Source organism: Phodopus roborovskii, unplaced genomic scaffold (assembly GCF_943737965.1).
Source record: "Phodopus roborovskii unplaced genomic scaffold, PHOROB, whole genome shotgun sequence".
NCBI classification, from domain to species: Eukaryota; Metazoa; Chordata; class Mammalia; order Rodentia; family Cricetidae; genus Phodopus; species Phodopus roborovskii.
This window is the reverse complement of record NW_026126588.1, coordinates 4,387,371-4,410,006: the sequence shown is the minus strand read 5'-3', so window position 1 is coordinate 4,410,006 and position 22,636 is coordinate 4,387,371. Positions and strand designations below refer to the sequence as shown.

Here is a 22,636-nt window from a genome sequence, read left to right as displayed (position 1 = left end):
ATATTCTTGTTTAAGGTGTTGTACCTATGAAGTTCATTTTTAAAAAAGGGGTTATGGAAAGTTTTAGTCTTTGAAAGCTATTTAGAATAATAAATACAGGTTAATATTTACTCATCTGTAGCTATGAAACTTATATCCATGTTAGATATGTTTTTCAAGATCATACAGAGATATATTTTAGATATGTAGATGATCTTCAAACAGTTCAAAGACCTACAGAATATGGTGTTTAAATGCTTTAATAGCATAAGGCGTTTCATGACAATGAGTTAAGTCTGCTCCTAGCAGCACAAATTTACTTCACAAAAAGTGGTGAGTATTGAAAAAAACCATATAGAGTTTGCTTTCTTTATGGCAAAAGCTATACATTTGGGCAAGAAAATGTTCTCAAATGCTGAGAGTATGTTCTCCAAACTAGACCAGCAGGACACAAAGAAAAGAGACTACTAAATTTTGGCAAGATAGGGTAGGATAATCCTTCAAAAATTCCTTCTTGATAGAAAAGTCTGTCAGATATTCTAGGCTTCTGGTCTGAAAATGGATGTCCCAGTGTTACAGAGGACTGTCCAGGCAGCCAGCTGTTTCTGTAGTTTTTTGTTTTTTTTTTTTTTTTGTTTTGTTTTTTTTAGTTATGATAGAAGGTAAATTAGGTATATAATATTGAGTTCAACAAGATAGGATAAATAACAAAGTATTTTTGTTATTTATGGGCTAGACATTGTAAATATAATTCTTACACAATAATTGTTTTTATTATATATAGTTTTACTATGTTAGAGTAATAACATTTCCTTTTTATTTAGGCCAAAAGGGGGAAATGTTGTGAAATAATCTTTTTTTCACACTGTGGAAATCTGTCACTCATTTTGGTTTAATACAGAGCCGAACAATCAATATCTAGGCAGGATTTCCAGACATAGAAGATGTTGGGAATAAGAAGGACAGAGTCATGAGAAGATACCAGGATGAAGAGCAAGTAGCGTGGGCTTTACAAAGACGGTAACCAAGCCATGTAAAAGAATGTAGATTAAAAGATATGGGCTAATTGAAGTTATAAGAACTAGCTAGAAACAAGCCTACGCTATCAGCTGAGCTTTCATAATTAGCAGTAAGTCTCTGTGTTGTTTTTTATGAGCTGGCAGCCCAAAGAAAAATCTATCTATATGTCTGTAGCTAGGATTAAATGCTAACGTCTCTTTGTTCTTGAGACATTTTGTTTTCTGCTGCTTTTAACCTAGTGCAAAGGAAGACAGTTAAAGCTGGAATCAGAAAATGTTCCAAAGAACAAAAGAGGAAATACTGGTGCTCCCATCAATGCTGTTGAATGCTCACAGACACACCGGTGCTCCCATCAATGCTGTTGAATGCTCACAGACACAGGGGTGCTCCCATCAATGCTGTTGAATGCTGTTCTTCATCTGAAACACAGACACACAGAAAGATAGCCCTTTGGGAACACAGGCTGAGAAACAAAGTGAAGTAAAGTGAAATGCACAATGCATGGAGGTGTAGTTCATTTGGTGTGGTGCTTAACTAGCATTCAGGAGTTCCTGGGTTTGATCCCTGTGTTACATAGAGTCGACATGGTGACACAGGCCTATAAAACCAATGTGTGCAAGACGGAAGCAAGAAGATAAGAAGGTCAAGGTCAACCTCAGCTACATGTTGAGTTCAAGGAAAGCCTAGGCTAGATGAGATCATGACTTAAGAATTAAATATAAAATGACAATAAAGGGAAGAAGCTGAGTCCCTCAGAGATAGAGGCAGCCATGACTTGAGTTTGGGGCTCTCTTCTCTAAGATGGCCTCCTCTTGATACAGCTGGAGGGCAGGAGAACAATGAGCTATAAACAGGTGTCTGGGTAGCACTTCTGGATTGCCAAACCCCTTTACCTTCCAGTCTGATTCAGCAGAGCAGGGGTTAGTCCCACACAAACAAAGAGTTTAAGGCACAGGGGTCTAAAATAATTTACCCAAAATCAACCCACAAGAAGCCTAGCCACCATATGAGGACTACTATCCCCACAGAAATATGATGATCCCTCAGTGTGAGTTACTGGCTTGGGAATCTCTGGTGGATGGGACCTTATTAATCTTTGTATCCCTGGGTACTCAGTAAATGTGTTGAAGTGGAAGGAACTTCACTAAAAGCTCTTTAAAAGTAGATGGTTAGACCTTACATATAACACACACACATACACACACACACACGCACACAATACACACAGACACATATACTACAAACACAGACACACACATCACACATCACTCACACACACACACACACACACACACACACAGTGGGTGAGAGAGTAATCCTTCAAATAACCATCAGAAGCATTTAGCTAGATGTTCGATTCTAGACAGCTGTTGAATACAGACAGACTCAAGTTCAAGCTCTTAGGAAAACAGTGACAACTCAAACTGGCTGGAATCCCAAAATAGACAACCCCTCATAATTCACTTGCAACTCAAAGTGTTTCTTGGATAAATTGTAGCTGTCCTCCTTGAAGCTGATTGGAGGTATCACCCCAGAGCTGTGCATTTGGATCTGAGTTTTTGTCCGGTTTCCAAACAGGTCCTGCCCACCAGGGTCCGAGGGTACTAGGGACTGAGGCAACTGAACAGTCCCTGCTGTCTGTTAGTTGTGCACCAATTGTAAACCCTGAAAATGCTCGGGGACAGTGTGATGTGGCTGGAGACCCTTGGTCTGGGGAAAGGATTGGCTCCCACTGAATGACCTATTGATGATGTCAGCTTCTGACAAATGACCTGGAAGTATCTGTGTGTTCCAATTCAAAAAGGAAGGTGGGGAAGATTCCCGCCCCCACTAGGGGAAGAGAGACCTCAGGAGGACCTGGGTTTTTCTGAATTTATGACCTTCTGCCAGAGAACAATGGCAACATCTGGAAACAGTTTGAGTTGTCCCCAGTAGGGAAAGTAAAGTGGCAGACGTCTAGGGGAGAGAGCATCCCCCTCACTAGCTACTGCCTGTCACTAGGTTTCTACTCGGGTTCAGAGGGGAAAGATGAATTTTTTAGATTTAGGGAGTTAGATTTAGGGAGGGCTGAGAGTTTTAAGACTCTTGAAGAGCATCAGTTGCTTCTTCATCCTAAGTACTGGAAACAGTTGAAGACTCCAGGAGTAAGGGAGGGTGCGTAGCCATGACGACCTGAAAGAAGAAAGCAGAGAAGAGGGGAATCCAGCAGCCAGCACTCACACTACAGGTGCATATTTTATTTGTAACACAAGATGCTTTCTCGTTATTAAGAAAGACTTAAATACCTCCCACAATTCCTGTACCATGTCCTTGATTTTTTCCCTTCTCTATGTCGCAAACTTTTTGAAACATCGGTAAAAATGAAGAAAATTGATTTGTTTTTTTCTAAAGATACTTTTTAAAAAGAGGTGTGTGAAATCCACTGGAGGTGGACATATCATTAGCATCTCAAGAAAGGAAGGCTGGAGGTGTCCTGGAGGGTGTTTTTGATGATGGCTCAAAGGCCTGGGGAGGGCAACGTTGCTTCCGTAATCACCTTGATCCAGGACCTGCCACAATCTTCTGGGAGTGTTTTTACCAGGAACTTAAAATAAGAGAAGGGCGTTTGAAGGTGGAGGGAAACACAGAGAGGCTACAGCGTGCCAGAGCTCCTGGAACCAGTGTGAGATGGGCCATCTTTTGAATGGCAGGCCAAGGGCATCCAATCTGTAAGCAAACCTATCTCTGTAACTGCCTCTTCCACTGAGTTTGCTTGTCTCCATCACAGATAGGGTCAGAGAAGCAGGGATGAGTGGTACCCGCAGCATCCCTTTGTTTTGGAAGATGCAAGACTCCCTTAATTGGTATCTGGTGCTTCAGGCACAGGCTGGGGTGGAGGCACCAGAGAAGAGGCCAATTTAGTGAGAGCCTTTGCTATGATATCCAGATGGCCATTCATTGTCCGAAGCTCCACCAAGATGTCCCCAACATTGGCCTCCAGGGTGGCAGCAGTGGCTGCAGTGGAACAGGGAGGTGGGGAGGCTCTTGGATCCTCGGCATGATCATCCCTGGCAGAGCCTGGGTGTAGAACGTGGCCTCTCTCCAAAGCTGGAGCTGGGGCCAACACGGGCTGTGGCCGCTCATGATCCTTGCCTTGGACACCAGGTGAGGTGGTGGAGGGGCAGCTGGGCAGCCAGTCAACAAGGTGGGGTGCAGCCTCTGGGGAGGAGGTGACAATGGTGTAGAGCCCAGTGCGCCGAGGGATGCAGGGGCCTGGGGCTGTAGAGGCAGTGGACAGAGGTGGCAGGAGAGAGGGTAACATGGTGGAGCTCGGGGAGAAGGCTCGGGGCTCACAGGAGGAGGATGGAGATGGCAGAGCTGCCGTAGAAGGGCCCGGCTCCTCTGAGGACAGGAACAGGGTGGTGGAAGACTGTGAATCCAAGGTACTGGGCTCTGAATCTGTCAACAAGAAGAGGGCAAAGGTCACTCGGGCATTTGTGCTATCTCTGCGTCCAGTTGCACATTAGGTGCTGAGAAAATGAGCAAAGAAGTGGAACTGTAGCTCATACCACTCAGAGGGGTATCCAGCAAGGAGGACTGGCCTGTGCAGCAGCAGGTGTCCCAAGAAGGAAGTAGGCAGTGTGGGAGCCCAGCCCAAGATCTCAGAAGCATGGCTGTGTTAAACAGATGAGCACATGCTCATGCACGCATGCACTTGCCAGCAACACTGGGGACTCAAGGCAACATTAAGACAGTTCGTTCTGATTCTTGCTGGGACAGAGGAGGGAAGTCCTGTCCCTCCTCCTTGGAGACACTGCCTCATTTCTCCATCAATACAATGTCAAATGACCCTTCGGGACTTATAAGCTGTCCAGTCTTCAGCTCATGGAAGGCATGTATGTCACAGGGATGCACACACTGTCTCTCTTGAGCCCTTGAACCTTCAGGTAGGAAATGGACTATAGCTCTTTAGGAATAGGCATGATAATAACAAGGTTACCAACCTTCCATCATCAAAGGACCCACATCCAGGCAGGTAACCTACCTCAGCTACCTCAGTAAGCACATTAGCTATTTGTGAGTGCACACTCCACGATCATTCTCCAATAGGTCCTGAGTGTCACTGAAGTTAAGTGTCTGAGTCCCCTCCTCAAATTCCTGCAAGTATTTGATCTTGGTTCTATGCCTTCTGTCTCTTCAGCCCCATCCTTTGGTGATACCAAGTTTTGCAATTGTAGAATGTGCTGGAATCCCTCTGTGGTCGCCCGAGAAGGATATCTAATCAGAGTGACCAAGCAAGCGTGCATTGCCACATACTGGGAAGTCAGCTCCCCATTCTCTGCAGTAGATTGGTCTGTCTGACAGTTGGCTGGCCCTCGGCCTTTAGACATATGGTAAAGGCAGTATCCCACATCTGTCCTGACTTCAGCATTAACACGGTGCTCACGTTGTCCATGGGCCCCAGATGCTTGTCTATGAAGTGTGTGTAGTTGGGAACCAGATCTGACCAGAACCATTGGTTAACTCATTCCTCAGTTGACAATCTTTGAGCAAAGTCACCAACATGCCTGAGAAGGGTCTCTTCAGAAAAGTGTCCTGGGAACTTTTAGCTTTGGTCATGAAGAGCCTCTCCTCAACCCCTTCTCTTCCTCCCCCGACCCCAATTTCCCTCAGGGATGGTCATGTACAAAGCAACATCCACATGTGTGTCCAGAACATGATTCCTATTGACTTGCAAATGATAAAAGAGAAGCTTTGCACACTGTTTACACCCACTTTCTTGGGAAAGATACTAGCTTTGTGTTTCCAGCACTTGGAACAGACAAGAGACCTCTGTGAAAATCAAAGAGAAATACACCATACAGAATGTTCTAGAGAAGTGGTTTCAAACTTGAACACCCATGGCATTCCCCTGTTGAAGAGCAAATTGGGATTGAGTTGGTCTGATCCTGAACTGTAGAATGCAAAACAACCTCCATCATCAGAGTGGCTTTGGCTCCTTGCAAGATATGGCTGAGATGAGTCTCCTTGGCTGTTTGTGCCAAGCCATTAAAAGCCAGCCATGAGGAGCAAGCCAGTGAGCAGCAGTCTTCCATGGTCTCTGCATCAGCTCCTGCCTCCTGCTTCCTTCCTTGGGTTTCCACCCTAACTTCCAGGATAGACTGTGAGCTCAAAGATGACATAACCCCTTTCCTGCCCACATTGCTCCTGGTCCTAGGGTTCATCCCAGCAACAAAAAGCAGCCCAAGACATCTTGTGAACTCAACAAGTGCTAGGCCATGGAACTACACTGTTGTAGCCTGTGGGACTACACTGGTTGGAAGTTACATGACAAGGACAGACTCCATCCATGTGTCTGTGGGGAAGCTGTATGATCACCCAAAATCCCGTAAATAACAACTCCTGCCTGCTCTGTTGTTGGGGAACCCAAAAGAGAGAGGTAAAAATGCTCTAGAGAGCCAGCTGGGTTATGGGGAGGACAGATTAGATTGGGCTGGGAAAGGGGAAGGGACGGGAGGGGAGGAGAGGAGACCGGAGGGCAGGAGAGGGGAGGAGATGGGAGAAGGACCAGAGAAATGGCCTCAGCTCAAGGATCCAGACTGGGAACTTTCCTTTCTTGTTCTCTGGAGTCTGGGTGGCCTTTTCCCAGCCACACCCAGGCCTCCAGCAAGGCTCAGTTCTGACACACCTCAGCAGAGGCAGCCCTTGGAAACATTTTCCCAGGGGCCTGGAGGGTGGGAAACTCTCTAGCCTGGGGCCTGCAGGAGAGTGGGTCTGTGGGAAGGGCAGGAGGTGTCTAGAGACACAGAGACTCTCAGGGCTGCATCTGGGGCTCAGCCTTTGATGGCTCTGACTTGGCTGGATGACTGCCCGCTCCCTTCAGAACAGCAGACACTCCAAAGGGAGGGCTGGACATGCGTCTGATGAACTCAGCCCAATAATATTCACTTCTTTTATTTTCCAGGAACGTCATGAGCCCCACCGGGCAATCTTCTGGTTTGAAGACCTGATGAGTCAGGTCTATACAGACCTCTGACTCAGTTCCATCCTGAGTTCTCCACAGACAGCTCCCAGGAGAATGGCTCAGCAGGAGAGCATGGCCTGGACACCTCATTAGGAAAGGACAGACAGCAGGGGTCTGGAGCAGGCATGAGACAGGCTAAAGTTCTGAGGTGACTAGGGCCAAATCACAGAAAGAGCCTGTGTCTGCTGAGTTCTTCCTAAGTACAAAATCATGCATTCACTCCACTAATCTTTGTGGCCAACTCTGCATGAATTCAACCATGAATCTCACACCATGGAGGAACCTGAGACACAGCTATGTGAGGTACCCTGCACCCTGACCCACAGCAGGTAGCTGGTGTAGAAAGGCTACACCATGGACAGAAGGACAAAAGCTTATGAGGGATGAGATAGTAGAGAAGAAACATATTCGATGGATCTGTGTGCTCGTGTGTGTGTGTGTGTGTGTGTGTGTGTGTGTGTGTGTATGTGCAAGTGTGTATGTGTGTGTACATGTGTGTGCATGTGTGTGTGCATGTGTGTGTGTGCATTACAATTTGTTGTTTAACAAACTGTCTGCAGCTTCAGATGGGGTGGGCTAGCTGAGGCTACTGAGGCAAAGCCTCTGCTACAGCCCACAGAGGTGACCAGGGTGATACATCCACATCCCTTCCCATGAGCAGAGTTCATGCTACGTCAACTCAGCCCCACTGCTGAAGGGTTCAGAGGCTGTGCAAGTGGAAAATCTGTGGCCTCCATTCCTGGCGATGTTGCCCCAGAATCACAGGGGAATCATCATCAACGTGAATGTCTATGTAGCTACCCAGCTTTTCATTCTCTTGGGCTAAGGAGACAGGACCTCATCAGCCCCCGAGAGAATGAAAGGGCACTGTTAGGAAGAGAGTTAGGCAGCCACACAGCCTAGGTGTAGCTAAAGAGAACTGCTCAGGAATCCTTCAAGGAAGGAGAGCTACTGAGTAAAAGGAGTCTGTGTGTTCAGGGTTTGGGGCAGCATTATTCACAATCGCAAAGAGAGCTTAAGTAGGCACATAATAGATATCATTTGCTTCTTCAAGACTCCTCTGGCTGTCAGCTGGTGGCTGGAGGCAGAAAGAAGAATTGAAAAGGACCACTTGGCTTTCCCGTGAGCACCAAAGACACTCCGAAAAAGAACCAAAGCAGGATCTAGGCTACTGATAACCGAAGCAATGGTTTTTCCAAGAGTAGACTGAATTTCAGAAATAAAGGAAACTCCTGCAATCTGCCCTGCATAACAATACTGTGAATGTCGGCCTCTACCCTTGCTCAGATTAGCAGCCATGGTCTTTTATACATCACCATGCAATAAAAGTCAGAGTGGCATTTGTTTTACGGCATTGTTTTTGAAGCCCTAAGCCAAGCGTTTCTACTCCAAGCGTTAAATAGGAGTACTCCGCCACCTCTTAATGTAGGTGGTACATTCAGTGTGTGGAGGGTAACTCCATGTGTCATATGGACAGAGAATCCACATGGGTATACAGGATAGCTTCTGGTAGGGTAATACAAGATGTTTGCACAACCAGTATGTTCTTTGCCATTAACTTTTTTTTTTTTTTTTTTTTTTTTTGCCTATGGAGGAAGAAAGGCATAGAATGTGAAAGCTATTTCTACACCATAACAGACGTTGGCTCAGGAAGGGAATGTTCAAAATGGGTTATAATCCTCAGCCCTGTTTCCAGGGTTGAAAAGCTTCCCAAACAACCCAGTTAATCCTCCTTCACATGGAACCCCTCACCTCTGAACCTCACTTGCTAAGCTATCCTAAAAGCAGAAAAACAATTCCAAGGCTAGGGCCCAAGGACCCTGCAGAAGCCCAGGCTCCCTGCCCACCGAGGCAAAAGATCATCCAAGGGGCCATCTCCCTTGTAAAAGAGCAGGCTGCCTGCTAAACTTGACGGAAAGAGCAGGCTGTAAACGACGGCATTTTGCCTTTAACAAGGCCAGGCAGGCCGGAGAGCAGCCAGCTGTGTAGTCTGAAGGAGCCCAAGAATATTAGAACCCGAGGTCACATGGAGCCAGGACACCACTTGGAATGTTGGTAGGACAGACAGTCTGGCAAGCCACTAGGGAACAACCAGAAGCCCACTGCGCCAGCCCTGGCATGAGTGAGCAGGAGAGGGAGGTGGCCAGGACAGTTGAGTGGACTGCATAGCTCTGGGCCTGTCCACACAGGCTTAGTGTCCCACCCGGAAGCCCCTCCTTCACACAGCAAACTTCAACGACCTTCAAAGATGCCAGAGTTGACAGGTGTGAATACACGTGGCCACTCATCACTCTGCCAAGGCAAGCACTCTCGGTCAGTGGCCCTGGCCAACCTCTCCCCCCACACTTTGGACAAACAGTGGGACACTCCATCTCGAGATGTAGGGAGATGATGGTCTCTGCTCCCCAAAGCTTGGAACAGCAGTCTTACACAAGGATTCTTGGGAAGTCATGGGTAGAGCAGAGGTAAGAATTAGATCTAGGTGCTCCAGGGCCCTCCAGGTCTCAGGAGACAAAATGGGACTAGGTGCATGGATGCCAATTGGATGTGTCTTTTTCCCATGCTGCAAACAGCTTCAGAGCAGAGTCTGTTCCCAAGACATGCCACAGTCCTGAGAGATGGCAATGCCCACCCTCGCTTCCCTAAGTGTCCAAGGAAGTCACTTTTTTTAACCAGTACTTTCTCCTCCCAAAGCTCTTTCTTTGGGCACACCCCTGGGCCTGGCCTCTGTGTCTCTCCCCCAGGACCTCCTTTCTAACTGGGTCTGGCCTCTCCCTTTCTTGTGCTCCCATGCCATTCTTCCTAATGATAACCTTCTGTGCCAGGCTCAATTATATACACAGCTCAAATGAGCAGCCCTGACTCTATATTTGGCCTTCTCCATTGGAAGGAGGAGCCTTGGACATCTAGTGTTGCCCAAAAGGAAAGATGCTGGTCCCTACGGAGAAGTCAAGGAAAGGCTTCTGCAAAAAAAAAAAAAAAAAAAAAAAAAGTACAAATTCAGGATGAAGAAACAGACCAGGCCTGGCTGCCCCCAGGTCACCGGGCTGAGGCCGATTCTGTGACTTCAGCCAGGCCTGTTAGGACTCAGCGCTCCACCACAGGCATGCCGCGCTTTGATTTTTCTCTCCCCTTTCTGAAATGGACTGTTGTCTGACCCTACCTATGCTTTCTCCATGGGGTTAGCAGAAGGTGAAAGGAAGGCCTCTGCCGGGGATTTCCTGACTTCTGTGAAATTTCCTCTAGATCTGGCAGTGAGTCAACGAGAAGTTCTTATGACAAGTGGAAAGAGTCAGCGTGGCTCCCTGCCACCGTCCGGCATCCTGGGAGCACCGGGAAAAGCCTGCTGAGTAACCAAGGGTGAGAAGCCAGGAGGCCACCACCCTCCTTGACTTCTGCCCCTAGACTGTCCCAGACTCCAGTGGGGTGTGTATCCCACATCCACACAAGAGAGCTCTGTGTTCCCTTACCTCCTTCCGGACTTACGCTCATGTGTATGGTTTTGTTGATCTTTCTTTACATTGTCTGCTCAATGGAGACAAGGGGGTGATAAGAGAACGAAAGAGAAAGAAGGGCCTTTCCTCAGATCCACACTGTCTAACGTGACTGAGGGCTGACACATCCCCTTCAGGTCTAGGGAGGCAGGCCGAATCATCAGTTCAATCAATTAACTATAGCGTCATGTATGAGCTTGATGACCTCCACAGCTGGCCAGCCCTTGCCAGCTGAGACCAGCTATGACCAATTTGTTTGCATGATGTCAATAACTGCCCCCCCCAGAAGTTTGGAGAAGCGATGTGATCGAGTTAGAAGCATTCTCTAAAAGATCCAGAAATTGCGGCTGAAGAGATGGCTTAGTGGGTAGAATTCTTGCCTCACAAGCATGATGGTCTGAGTTCAACCCTTAGTTAGTCCTATGAAAGGCTAAGCTTGGTGACTTGGAATCCCTGTGCTGGGAAAGCAAAGACAGAAAGATCCCAAGGCCGGCTAGTTACTGGCCGTGCCTAATTGGTGGGCTCCAGACCAATGAGAGATCCTATCTCAAAGGAAGATGATACTTAGAGGCTGTCCTTTGGATGCCACAAAAGAAAATACAAATGCATGTGTACTCACATGCATGCCAACACATATATACACAAACTAACACACACATATACCCACCCACACGCACACACATTGAAACACATACATGTGTGCGCATTTGAGGAGGTCCTGGAATGAAAGTTAAGGGTGTTAAAATGAAACCCACAGCAGTCTGTGATGCTGGGCCTCACCCAGGGCCCTGAGAGCATTCACACAAGCATTTTCCAGGCATGATGTCACTTCACACTATCAGAGCACTCCTGGCCCAGCACTTGGGACCAAAGAAGATGAAAGCCTTTGACATGTGTAGCAGTGTTTCTCAGTCCTCATAACCTGAAGGACAAATACGTTCATTCCTCTCTTTCAAATGCAGAAATGAAGGCGTGAGAAAGACACCAAGGGATCTCCCCTCAGATACCGAAGGGATTGAGATTCCATGGGCTTTAAAGAGAAACCCTTCGTCCTCAGTGGAGTGCAAGACTGGGAAAGGGAAGTCCCATCTGAGGTGACAGCTTGCTAAGCGTCACCATGTTTCTCCTCTTCCACTTCTGAGATGTCAATGCCAGCCCTGAACAGTGACGACTGTAGACTGTGTGTCAGTTCCTCTGTAGTCCTCCAGAGCCAGGATGGGGGTCAGACAGATCTCTCCACAATAAACTTAAACCAGGCATGCTGGGCTTCCTGGAAGATCTGACTCCTGAGGGTACCAAGGAGCTCTGGGGCATTCTGCCATTCCGAGGTCCCCATAAAACCAACACTTCCTGAGTCTCTCCTCATTCTCCTGCTCTCCTGGTCCCTGCCCAGGGACCTTTAAAAATGGCATCTTCAATTTTCCTCTCATTCATTCTAGAAAACAGAAAAGGATGTTCTGGTTTTCCTGATAGCTCAGGCTAGCCTCAAACTTGCTATGCACCCTAGGGTGACCTTGAACTTCTCATCCTTCTGCCTCCACCTTCTGAGTGCTAGGGTCTCAGACTGGTTTATGCAGTACCCCAGGGCTTTTTGTGTGCTAGGTCAGTGTTCTACCAACCTCCAAAAAGGAATGTCCAAATTACTCTAGTGCTCAACTACTAGCAGCAAAATGAGAATAAATGGAGAAGGGGGGGGGGGGAAGGTTGAAATCTTAATGAACCAGGATTATAAAATTTTTCTTTGAAATTGTAAATGTTATGAATGTTATGCTAATAGAAATGTTCTCTCTCTCCCTCTCTCTCTCTCTCTCTCTCTCTCTCTCTCTCTCTCTCTCTCTCTCTCTCTCTCTCTCCAAGCCAGGCAATTCTTAATTCTTTCATTGACTTTTGCTTGTCGAAGTGCAGGTTGGTCGGGGAGGGCTCCTGTGATCTGTGACTCCATCCAGAGGGACAGCAGGCTGTAGTGCAAGGATTAAACAGGCCACACTCACTGTGAGCTCTGGAAATATTTTCTTTCAAACCCTCCGTTAGATTCACTTATACCACCACACACACAAACTCACACACACACACAAACACACACACACACACACAAACACACACACACACACCACTCCTTCTCATGGGGATGAGATGGGATTTAATTATTGGAGAGTTGTGAATTTCTCTAAGGTCCATAAGAACACCGCATGTCACATGGTAGTAAGCAGCTTCCTGGGGGGCTCTGCTTGTCCTGTGGCTTCCTGTGGCTCTTCCCTGGTGTCAGGTTATTTAGAACCAACATTGTGAGCTATGGGGTCTACAGAAAGCCTTTAAGTGATTTCTTAATCTGCTTTTCTTTACTTTTAAAAACCAGTCTACTGTTTTCTCTTTTGTTATTTAAAAAAATGTCATGTTTTAAAAATAAGTTTGTCTATTTATTTATCTGGGGCTGGGGAGGGGACTGGGCCCCAGCTTACACATGCAGCCAGAAGACTAGATTCAGTTCTTTTTTTCCACCATGTGGCTGCCAGGAATCGAACTCAAACCTCTGGGCTCCCATTCTACCACGGTCCTGTCTTCTTCTGAATGCTTTGCCAGCCTTTCCCTCTTGCTGTGGATTGCCGGGTGCTAGGCACAGGCCCTTCCCTTCCCGGCATCCTTCAGCCTCATGCTCTGCTGCCTCTGCTCCTACCTGTGCCTCTTGCTTTTTAAGTTGGCCTCCATTTTCATAATTACAACGAATGGGACTCTCAGTTGCCAAATTTGCTTCTGCCCCTTGGACTGTTGGCCCAAATCAGAGAACCAAATCTTCTCCTGACAGACACTAAGGCAGGAAGTCCAGGGACACACCAGAGCCCAGGACACAGGAGAAGGCTCCTCCTCATGCAAGGCATCCATGCCACACAAGGCACACTGGGAACACGGGAAAGCACCCAAGCAGCTGCTTGGGGTGGCCATGAGGCAGCAGCTAAGAATGTCCGTTGTCCTGTCTGCAGCTGTGACCCTGAACAGGTGCTGCCCGCCCACAAATGCCACATCATCGCCCCCCCCCCAGGCTAACAGGCACACATCCCAGATCGGGGACACACACTGCTGCTCACACATGGCACTCCAGGCCGACCGCTACTCGGCCTATTCTTGAGGCCATGAAGATACTGAACAGAAGGAGGATAACTACCAGGAGACAAAAGCCACATGTTCCCTCTGCACTTATCAGACGTCAAGCAGCTGTCTTCCCCCCCCCCCCGCCCGCCAATCACACTCCTGGAGAGTGCAGCCAGGCCCTTTGCCCGCTTTCCCTACATGAGAAGCATAAGTAAGGCATGAGCTAAGTGTGGCATCTGAGAGCTAAGGGAGGTGACTAAGCCAGGCAGCTTCCTCTTGCACCCCCTGCCAGGGCTTTCTGCTTATCCCTTTCCTTCTTCTTCCCCAACAGCACTGGCTCTGTCACCCCATTTCGCCCCACAGCAGCCCATCCCCCCCTCCTAGCTGGTGAGTCTCCTTGGGTTTCCTGGGGGACATGTGAGAGTTAATCTTCTCTGTCAGTTTGATGGGATTCCAAATGGCCTAGAAGACACATTTCTAGGTTTGCCTGTGAGGGCATGCCCAGAGAAGTTTGGTGGAGAAGGGAAACCCCACTGTGAATGTGTCTCGCACATCATCCCATGGGCTAGGATCTCAGAATGAACAAAAAGGGGAAAGGGAAGCCGTGAGCTGGACCACCAGCATCCGTCCCCCCCCCCTCTCTCTCTCTCTCTCTCTCTCTCTCTCTCTCTCTCTCTGTGCTTGCAGATAGGGAACACAATGTGACCAGCCTCCTCGGGTTCCCACCCCTAATCCTAAGGCCATACTCTTCCAAGGTGATGAATGAACCCTGAGTCAAATATAATGATTCTCTCCTTGAGTATTCACTTACAGACACAACAGGGAGCTGGTAGGGCAGAAACACACAGCCCCACAAAGATGTGGGTCTGTAATCACCCAACATTGGCACGTTCCTTCTGAGCGAAAACAAAGCTAGAGAATTTCCTTATTGCAGGAATTCTGGGAACCTCAGCAGGACAAAGGACACCATGAACGTGCAAGGCAGCGCCCTAGGCTTAATAGTTCGTCTTGTTTTTTGTTTGTTTGTTGTTTTTTCTCATTTTTCATGAAAACCTTACTTGAAAAGTGTTGTGTGTGTGTGTGGGGGGGGAGATGTATGTGCTTGCTTGCCACAGTGCATGTGTGGAAGAGAGAGAGAAAAACCTTGCATTTCTCAGCTTCCTTCTTGTTCAGAGGGAGGAACCCTGGGCTTTTTCCTCCATGCTTTACACTAGAGTGGCAGGTCCCAGAACTTGCAGGGACTCTCTTGTCTCTGCCTCCCATCTCCACACGGAAAGGCTGAGGTTACATCCAGCTTTCTTTGTTGTTGTTATTATTGACAGATTGTAGGGGTTCAAACTTGGGTCTGCATGACTGCATAGCCCATATTTTACCTACTGAGCCATCTCCCTGACCCTGAAATTGAATTTTTAAAGAATATTTTGGGAGGCAATTATCCACTTGGCCCATACTGTGTGGCCAGCCTGTCTTCCTGATATGTGCTTAGGACAGAGTCGGGCATTTAATGAAGAGAGTCTTGTAGGCCTGGCTGCTTCCTCTGAAGCTTCTGACTTCCCTTTGGCAAGTGGAGGACTTGATTGGCTCTTCACTCTGGGGTGTGGGTTGGCTATGGAGATAACGAAGAGGCACCAAAGCTCCTAGGTCCACCACCCAGGTCAAAAGCCACCTTGTTATGAGTAAGGTTTTTCCGCCAGCCTGGACCCACCATGGCGCCAGCCCCAATTAACACACAGAGACTCTGTATTTGATATAATGCTGTTGGTCAGGCTAGCTCTGTCTTAATTATTAACCCATTTCTATTAATCTAAGTATTTCCGCGTGGTCTCATCTTACGGGAGAGTTAGGTTGGCGTCCGCTCTCCCCAGTCTCTCCATGCTGACTCCTCCTTACTACTTCCTCTAATCCTCTTTGTCTCCCAGTCCCGCCTATCTTGCTTTCCTATTGGCCAACAGTGCTTTATTCATTAACCAATAAGAGAAACATATTTACAGAATGACATCTCCCATCACCACCTCTGGAGCATTCTCTGCCAATATACCCAAAACATGCCCAACAAAAGTTCTGTAAGGCCTGGAAAACTGGACATCTGGCACGGGGCCTGAGACCAGTTTAATTATAGCCCCATCCCTCCTCCAGCTTCCTTAGACCTGCTCTAACTTCTTTCAGGCCCCCCATTCACAGACTCTCCTCTCCTAAACCTCCAGGAGTTTGGCTTGTGACTGAGCACTGAGACCACACCCTTGTCTTCCAAAGGGCCTTCTGGCCTGGACACATTCTCACAGGCCAACTGTGTTTCCTAAAAGTTAGATTTAAAATGAAGAAAGGGCATCTTCTAGCTTCCTGGGAGCCCTAGTCATGCTGGGTGCGTGAAGCCGGTGTTGTGGGGGGCCAGGGGATTCCCAAAGGCATCATCAGTGTGCAACCTTTTCAAAAGATCCCTTCCATCTGCCACCATCTCACAGCACCATTGTTGACAGAATCAAGTCTGTCTTCCCATTTCCCATGATTCCCTAGAGCACTGGGGATTGAGTCAGAGTCAAGCAGCCAAGCAGCCATCTATAGTCCCAAACAGTCATCGGGAGGCAGTTTTCTTCCCCAAATCCCAACTAAGAATAAATATCAGGAGTGGAAGAGGAAAAAACTCTGTCTGAGGAGCCCTCAGGTCCTGTGATGTGTGAAAGTGAAGTGTGTTTATGTTCATCAAGCCCATAATGGCTCCCTCTCCACCTTGGAGATTCCAATGGGGGTAGAAGCCTGTGAGATCGCTAAGTAGCCTCTCTCCTCCATTTCTCAAAGCCTTCCCTTTCTGCTGCTCAGCATTTCCCCTCTGTGAGGATGTTGCCCAGATCTACGGGTTGACACAAGGTGGGACAGCAGTCTGGAAGGTCCCTCCTAATTAGATCGACTCAGATGCTCTGTGCCCCACATTATTCAAGTGGGAGAGCTCTCTCCTTAGAGAGAAGATTTTCCCCGGACCCAGTGTTGCCAAGTGATGAGGTTAGGTACTGGCGGTGCCCATGCTGCTGGCCTTTGGTCTCCCTAGCTACACTCACAGCAATCTCCTGGACCCAATCTCAGACCTTGGGGTCCTAAGTAAGTCCTGGGATGCACCCTGTACATCCTATTAAGGGACCTAACTGGCATCCGCATTCCCAAGGCTGAAACAGTCTGCTTCTCTTCCCGTGGTTCCAGAAAAGCTGTCAGAGATGAGGGCTGAAGCATACGGAGGAAGATTCTAGAAGCAGCTTCACAATGACATGGAGAGGAAAGATAAGAGGAAATGAGAGAAGAGTGGAGGGGAGCAGAGAGGAGAGAAAAACCATTAGGCCAGAAAACCTTTAATACTGCCTTTTCCTTCCCCCGGTAGGGCCTGAATGGGAGAATACCACAAAGAGGAGTAAACACCAATTTTGCTACCGTAGGGAGCGGTGGAGAATGGTTGATGGTGGTCTATACCCTCCTCTTCCTGTGGATCACAGTTCATCCCAGAGAAGGAACTGGGTCCTCACCGTCTGCTGCTGCGCTGCGGCCAGCGTGGCCATCCAAGCAGCGCCGTGGGAGGCCACTTGGGCGGCGGTGGCCCTGGCCGCACCTCCAGGCGGTCCATTTGGATATGAACAACACTTTGATAGCTGGCCATGAAAGGCCAAGTTCTGAAAGCCCCCATTCATGGACCCTGCGCACAGAAGCAGCACACAGGAGGGAAAAAAATGGTTTCCCAGTCAGTCTCAAAAGGTGGGTTCGTGTTTATTAATCGAAGGCCACATAAAGACCTCAGGGTTATAAACGTTCCACAGAAGCTGGTGCTCGAAGGGGTAAAAAATTCCATCCGGTGATTACTGGGCGAGCGCTGTAGCCTCCATGTGAGGGTTAGGAGGAAGGTTATAATGCAGAAACATGGGGGCTGTGTTGAGTAGGCCTCGTCTGGGCAGCGTGGTTTCCAGAATTTCAGAAAGGTCGGGGAAACTGGGCCCCCTGGACTGCGGGGGGGGGGGGGCGCGGCCACTGGCATCTAGGTGCCCCACCCCCACCCCAGCTTCCTGCCAGCTTGTTTGGTTCTTCCTTCTGACTTTGTGGCAGTGAGGAACACCCAGGGGATTTTTGTTTTCAAAGGTCACTGGCAATTAACTCCCTGGAGAAATCAGAAAGCAGGGGAGAAAAGGGGTATCTTGGAGGAAGTTCAGAGAAAGGCACTGGCTAGGCAGGCTCCTGCCCTCCCAGGAGGCCACGGGAGGCACTTCCAACCTACAGCAAGGACCATGGAGAAGGAATTACGGAGCAAGCTGGAGATAAGACGGAGGCCCAGCTCCCTTTTGAAGCTTAATTAAAGCAAACTGATCAGGCTGATGCTGCGCATATGACACAAACAGTTCATAGGTTACCCTGTTATTTGAGGGGGAGGGGGTTTTGGCAAGGGAGTTGGTTCCGGCTTTTAGTGCAGTGTGGAAAAAATCTAAGCTGTGATAATTGAACACAAATCACTCCAAGGGGAAAAGAAGAAGAAAGAAGAAAGTAAGGGAGGGAGGGAGGGAGGGAGGGAGGGAGGGAGGGAGGGAGGGAGGGAGGGAGGGAAAAGGAAAGGAAAGGAAAGCAAAAGAAAAAGAAAAACTTTCCTGCACTCTCCACATAGGGTTTCCAGAAGGGAAAATGAATTCAGAACCATCTACATTTGATTTATTTCTCAGGTAAATCCAAATGTATTTCAAGGTGGAGGGATCAAAAGGCCCGTCACCAGATCACAAAGTCATCTCAAAGACGTGCAGAGTTTACATCATCCAGCTCCCGGACCACCAGCACATTCCACGAATCCTTTATACTACAAATATTTGGCTGTGCTGAAACAGCCCAATAAAATCAACCTGAGGAACTATGTGCGGGTTGTCGGAGCTATGTGTTTGCTGGAGCCTGGCCCCAAATAACTACATTCATCTTATTCTAACGCCACAGGGAAATGCCGTCTGCTGCCCACCACCACTGTGAAAAGATCCTTCATCTCTATGTGTTTCTGTTGTCTCCCACACATACTGTCCAAGAAGCGGGCAGGAGGACCTGCCCATGGGTAACAGTGTCAGAGCTCACTAGTAGACTACCATAACAGCCTTGATACTTGAGACAAGTAAGCATAGGCCAGCCCTAGGTCAAAGGCTATGTTTACCTCCGTGCAGCCACAGATAGGCAGGTTGTCCTAGGTCAGAAGAACGAAGCCCAAGGGGTTTCTTTGGTGCCTCTGGATTCCTACCTGCCTCCTGACTGGGCCATGTTCCATCTGGGAGATCACAGGAACAGATAGGAAATGAAGTGTGTCTGAGGCAGTGAGGAAGCCAAGGTTTGGTGTCTACCTGAAGAGATGTCATTCGGGTAGGCAAGGAAAGATGGAGAAGAAGGCAGCATCCACAGTACTAAAGCCTCAAGGACACGGAGATGAGAGGCATATAAACACATCTGTCTCGAGCCACCAAGGAAGAGCTTGTCCCATACCAGGATACTCTTGGATTTCTACGTATCACAACTCTCTTTTTAGGGAGAATAAACTCTTACAAAGCCATTTGACTTTTCTTAGGGCTTTGGTGTGTAGCACCCACCAAAAGATTTGCATGATGGAAGCTTGGCCCCCAGCTAGTGGCACCAGTGTGTTAAGATCGAATCTTGAGAGTTCGGCTGGAATTTGATGGCATTGTTAGAATGTGGTAGAAGCCCAGGGGTGGGGCCTAGCTGTAGGAAATAAAGCACCAGGAACAGTCCCTTAATCCCTGACCCCCGCAAGCACCCCCACTTTCCTGCCCACCATGAGGGTAGCCATGGATGGTCATCTTTACTCTACCATGATGGACCCGCCTTGCCACAGGCTTAAAAGCAATGGATCCAAACAGCGGTGGACTGAAGCCTATGAAGCTGCGAGCCCAAAGAGACCTTTCTCCCCTAAGTTGTTAGTTTCACAGAAATGAAAACCTAAATAGTAGTCTACCCAAAGTCACCCCAACTTTATGTAGAGGATGTAGTATAATTCCACCCTCTTCCAAGAGCAGGAGGAAAAAACAAAATTTCCGGAGAGAAGGAAGTGATTCAGAGGAGGTCAGGGCAGGCAGGATTCCTGAGGCAGAGCTGGGCTCTGCCAGCCAGACTTGCCCAATAATGCAAAACAGAGGAGCCTTAGGGACTCTTCCGGGAATTGGAGGGAATCTTCACTTGCTTGGTAAGCACCTGTCTCCTGGAGCCCCTTCGTCTATGGATTCAGAGACTGACGCGTGAACTTTATGTGCAGTGTCTCCCACAAGCCCAAGCTTCCGTAACCTGCCACCGTTAGGAAAGATGGGACCCTGCCGATCAGCTTAGGAACCATGCCTTCGATGCTACTCCTTCCTAGCCAGGCCCCCCGTACAGGGCAGGCTCCACCAGTCAAGTGCCCTCTCCAGAAGTGACAGCCAGCCCTGAGCACCACAGAACACAAGGGTGAAGCTGAGCCCTGACAATCCTGAGATAGAGACCCTTTGAAAAGCCTCAGGGAGACCTGGGGTTAAGCCAAGGGACAAACAGAACAAAACAGTATTTCCGCTCAAACCAGCCGATGCCACAAAAGTGCCCAACTGTCAGCTCCCTTCTCTCTAGCCAGTGGCCTTTTTTCCTCTGTCTCAGAAATTGCTGTGGGACCAGATCCTAGACTGCTTCATTGTGCAGCTTGCAGTGCAGGGGAAGGACATGTTCCCCTCACTACTTTGTAAGCCAGCTCAGTCTAGACCTTATGAAAGGTTCCTCCCCATTCTACCCCCTCTAGTGTTTCTGAGATTCCTCTAACTTTGGTGGGCATGATTATAAACCTGAACTATGGGGTAAAGTAGCCAGGACCCAGTCTTTTTCTGAATGCAAAGATCACTATAAAACTCAGTTTTACCAGCACAGTATTCACCAGGGTCACCAGCAGCTGGCTTTCCAGAGAGCTCCTGGCCCAAGCCATGCATTGATGACAACCCCGTCCCTCATCTTCTCCCTATGTCTTCTCATATTTAGCCAAGATTACCTCTGTGAGAGGGAGAGATGGACACGTTAGCTTTGAAACTCAGGGCTTGTCTTTGTATAGTTTTAATTTCTGCTTCATGTGTGAGTTTTTTTTTTTTTAATTTTAAAACAAGCATTGCAAAGTATTTTAACTCTTCAACATATGTAAGAAAAGATAGCAAATAACCAAAACCTTACTGGACTTTCAGTGGCTGTTTTTTTCTTCTGTCACTTTATATCTGTCTGTCCATCCATCCATCTGTCCTTTCTCTATACATGAGCTATCAGAAGAACTTTTGGAAAAGGGGGTGTATACTCTTTCATCTTTTGTGAGTTTTAGCTTTTTCTTTCTGTCCCACCTTCCTCTCTTGAACAGTTCTAGCCTCTGAGAAGGGCACAGATAGAGATCTAATATGCGATTAGAAGTCTCATGGATGCTGATGTGTACCTGACATGTGGAAGTCTCTTCCTCAGGTAAGTGAAGGAGGCCCTGTGTGGATTCCTCATCTCCCCTTTCCAGAAATACTTGTGTTGGTTCTGTGGATAAGGGTGATTTGGGGGAATAGTGCCATGATGGGAGATGTCATTCTTTAAATGTTTCTCATGCTGGTTAATGAATAAAGCACTGTTGGCCAATAGGAAAGGAAGATAGGAGGGGCTAGGAGATAAGGAGGAAATAGGAAGTAGTAAGGAGGAGCCAAGATGGAGAGTCCGGAGAAAGCAGAATGCCGGCTGGCTCCCCGGTAAGAGAAATACATAGATCAGCAGAAATGGGTTAATACTTAAGACAGAGCTAGCCGATAAGAAACTAGTACCTGGCCAACAGAATTATATTTAATGCAGAGTCTTAGTGTGTTAATTGTGGCTGGTGCTGCGGGACCAGACCAGGCGGCGGGCAGAAAAACCCTACTCGTTACAGTGCCAAACCAGGTCTTTCCCTGGGTCAACTAGAGATTAGTGGAATCTAGGACCTCGGAGATGCTAACTGAGCAGTAACCACTATGCTCCACCCTCAGCCCTATTCACTCCATTTTCAAGCAAAACTTTGCTAAGTTACACAGGCTGTCCTTGAACTCACTGAATTTCAGGCAGCCCTTAAACTCTTGATTCTCCTGCCACAGCCTTCTTGATGGTTCCTTTCTTCACACACACACACACACACACACACACACACATGCAGGCTCATTCTCCTCAGCCCTGCTGAACTTAAATCCACTCAGCTCCCACAGAATCGCTGCTTGGACTTTCCCACCCTTTGCCTGAATGGCTTCTGTGTTCTGCATTTAACTCCTCACAGCCATCACAATTGACACCCGTTTCTTGCCTTGGTGACATCTTCCAAACACTGACCCAAAAGATACCCACTACATAATGTGTTCACGTAGTAGAGGTGACCTGCCTTCTGACATTGGCATGCGACCTTATCATCACCATAGATACCCTGGGACATACATGAGCTCCGTGCCATAAGTTGGAAAGGCCTCCTTGAATATAGGATAAAGACAGATGTTGCTTGAACCAAATCTGGTTATTTTGAAATTTTAAATGTATACCAAAGATGAATTTGATGATAGGGTTTTTGTTTGTTTATAATACAATCATTTGCATAAGGAAAGAATATCCTATTTTAGGATATTTGGATCTGTGAAAAGAAGGTATTTGTTGTCAGCCTTACAGGGAAATAGTTATGCAGTAAAGAGAGAGCACACAGCTGTTTATAGGCTTGCATTTGTGTTCCTGCACACTGGATCCTGCACCCTGGTTTCTGGCCTTTTGAACCTGTGGCCATGTTGCTTGCCACATGTCTCTCCCTTGCCTGTCACTCCCAGAAGCAGCCCAGCAAGCCAGATCTCTGCTGGGCAGCAGGTGCTGTGGAGGTCACCCAAAGATTTTTTGAAAAAACAGAAAACAAAAATTTTCCACTCAGGGCAAGCATGCTTCGCAGAAGGGCTCATAAAGCCCTGGGACTTCTGGTAAATGGTGTTAGCTTCACACGTTCCCTAGCTCAGGGTTCATGACCCTGGTTTTCACTGGCATACAGCAAAGAGGCAGGGCTCTA

At 47.9% G+C, this 22,636-nt stretch overlaps 1 protein-coding gene across 3 annotated transcripts in view; it reads right to left on the bottom strand.

The window, feature by feature from the left end:
* Positions 1-3,746: 3,746 nt before the first annotated feature.
* The window catches only part of Runx2 (RUNX family transcription factor 2), a 306,421-nt gene continuing 287,531 nt past the window's right edge, over positions 3,747-22,636 (bottom strand). For all 3 annotated transcript variants that reach the window (XM_051204222.1, XM_051204227.1, XM_051204223.1), the window contains one exon: positions 3,747-4,437. In XM_051204222.1, coding sequence (XP_051060179.1) covers positions 3,836-4,437 — 602 coding nt within the window. In that variant the 3' untranslated portion in view covers positions 3,747-3,835. The remainder of the gene's footprint in view (positions 4,438-22,636) is intronic.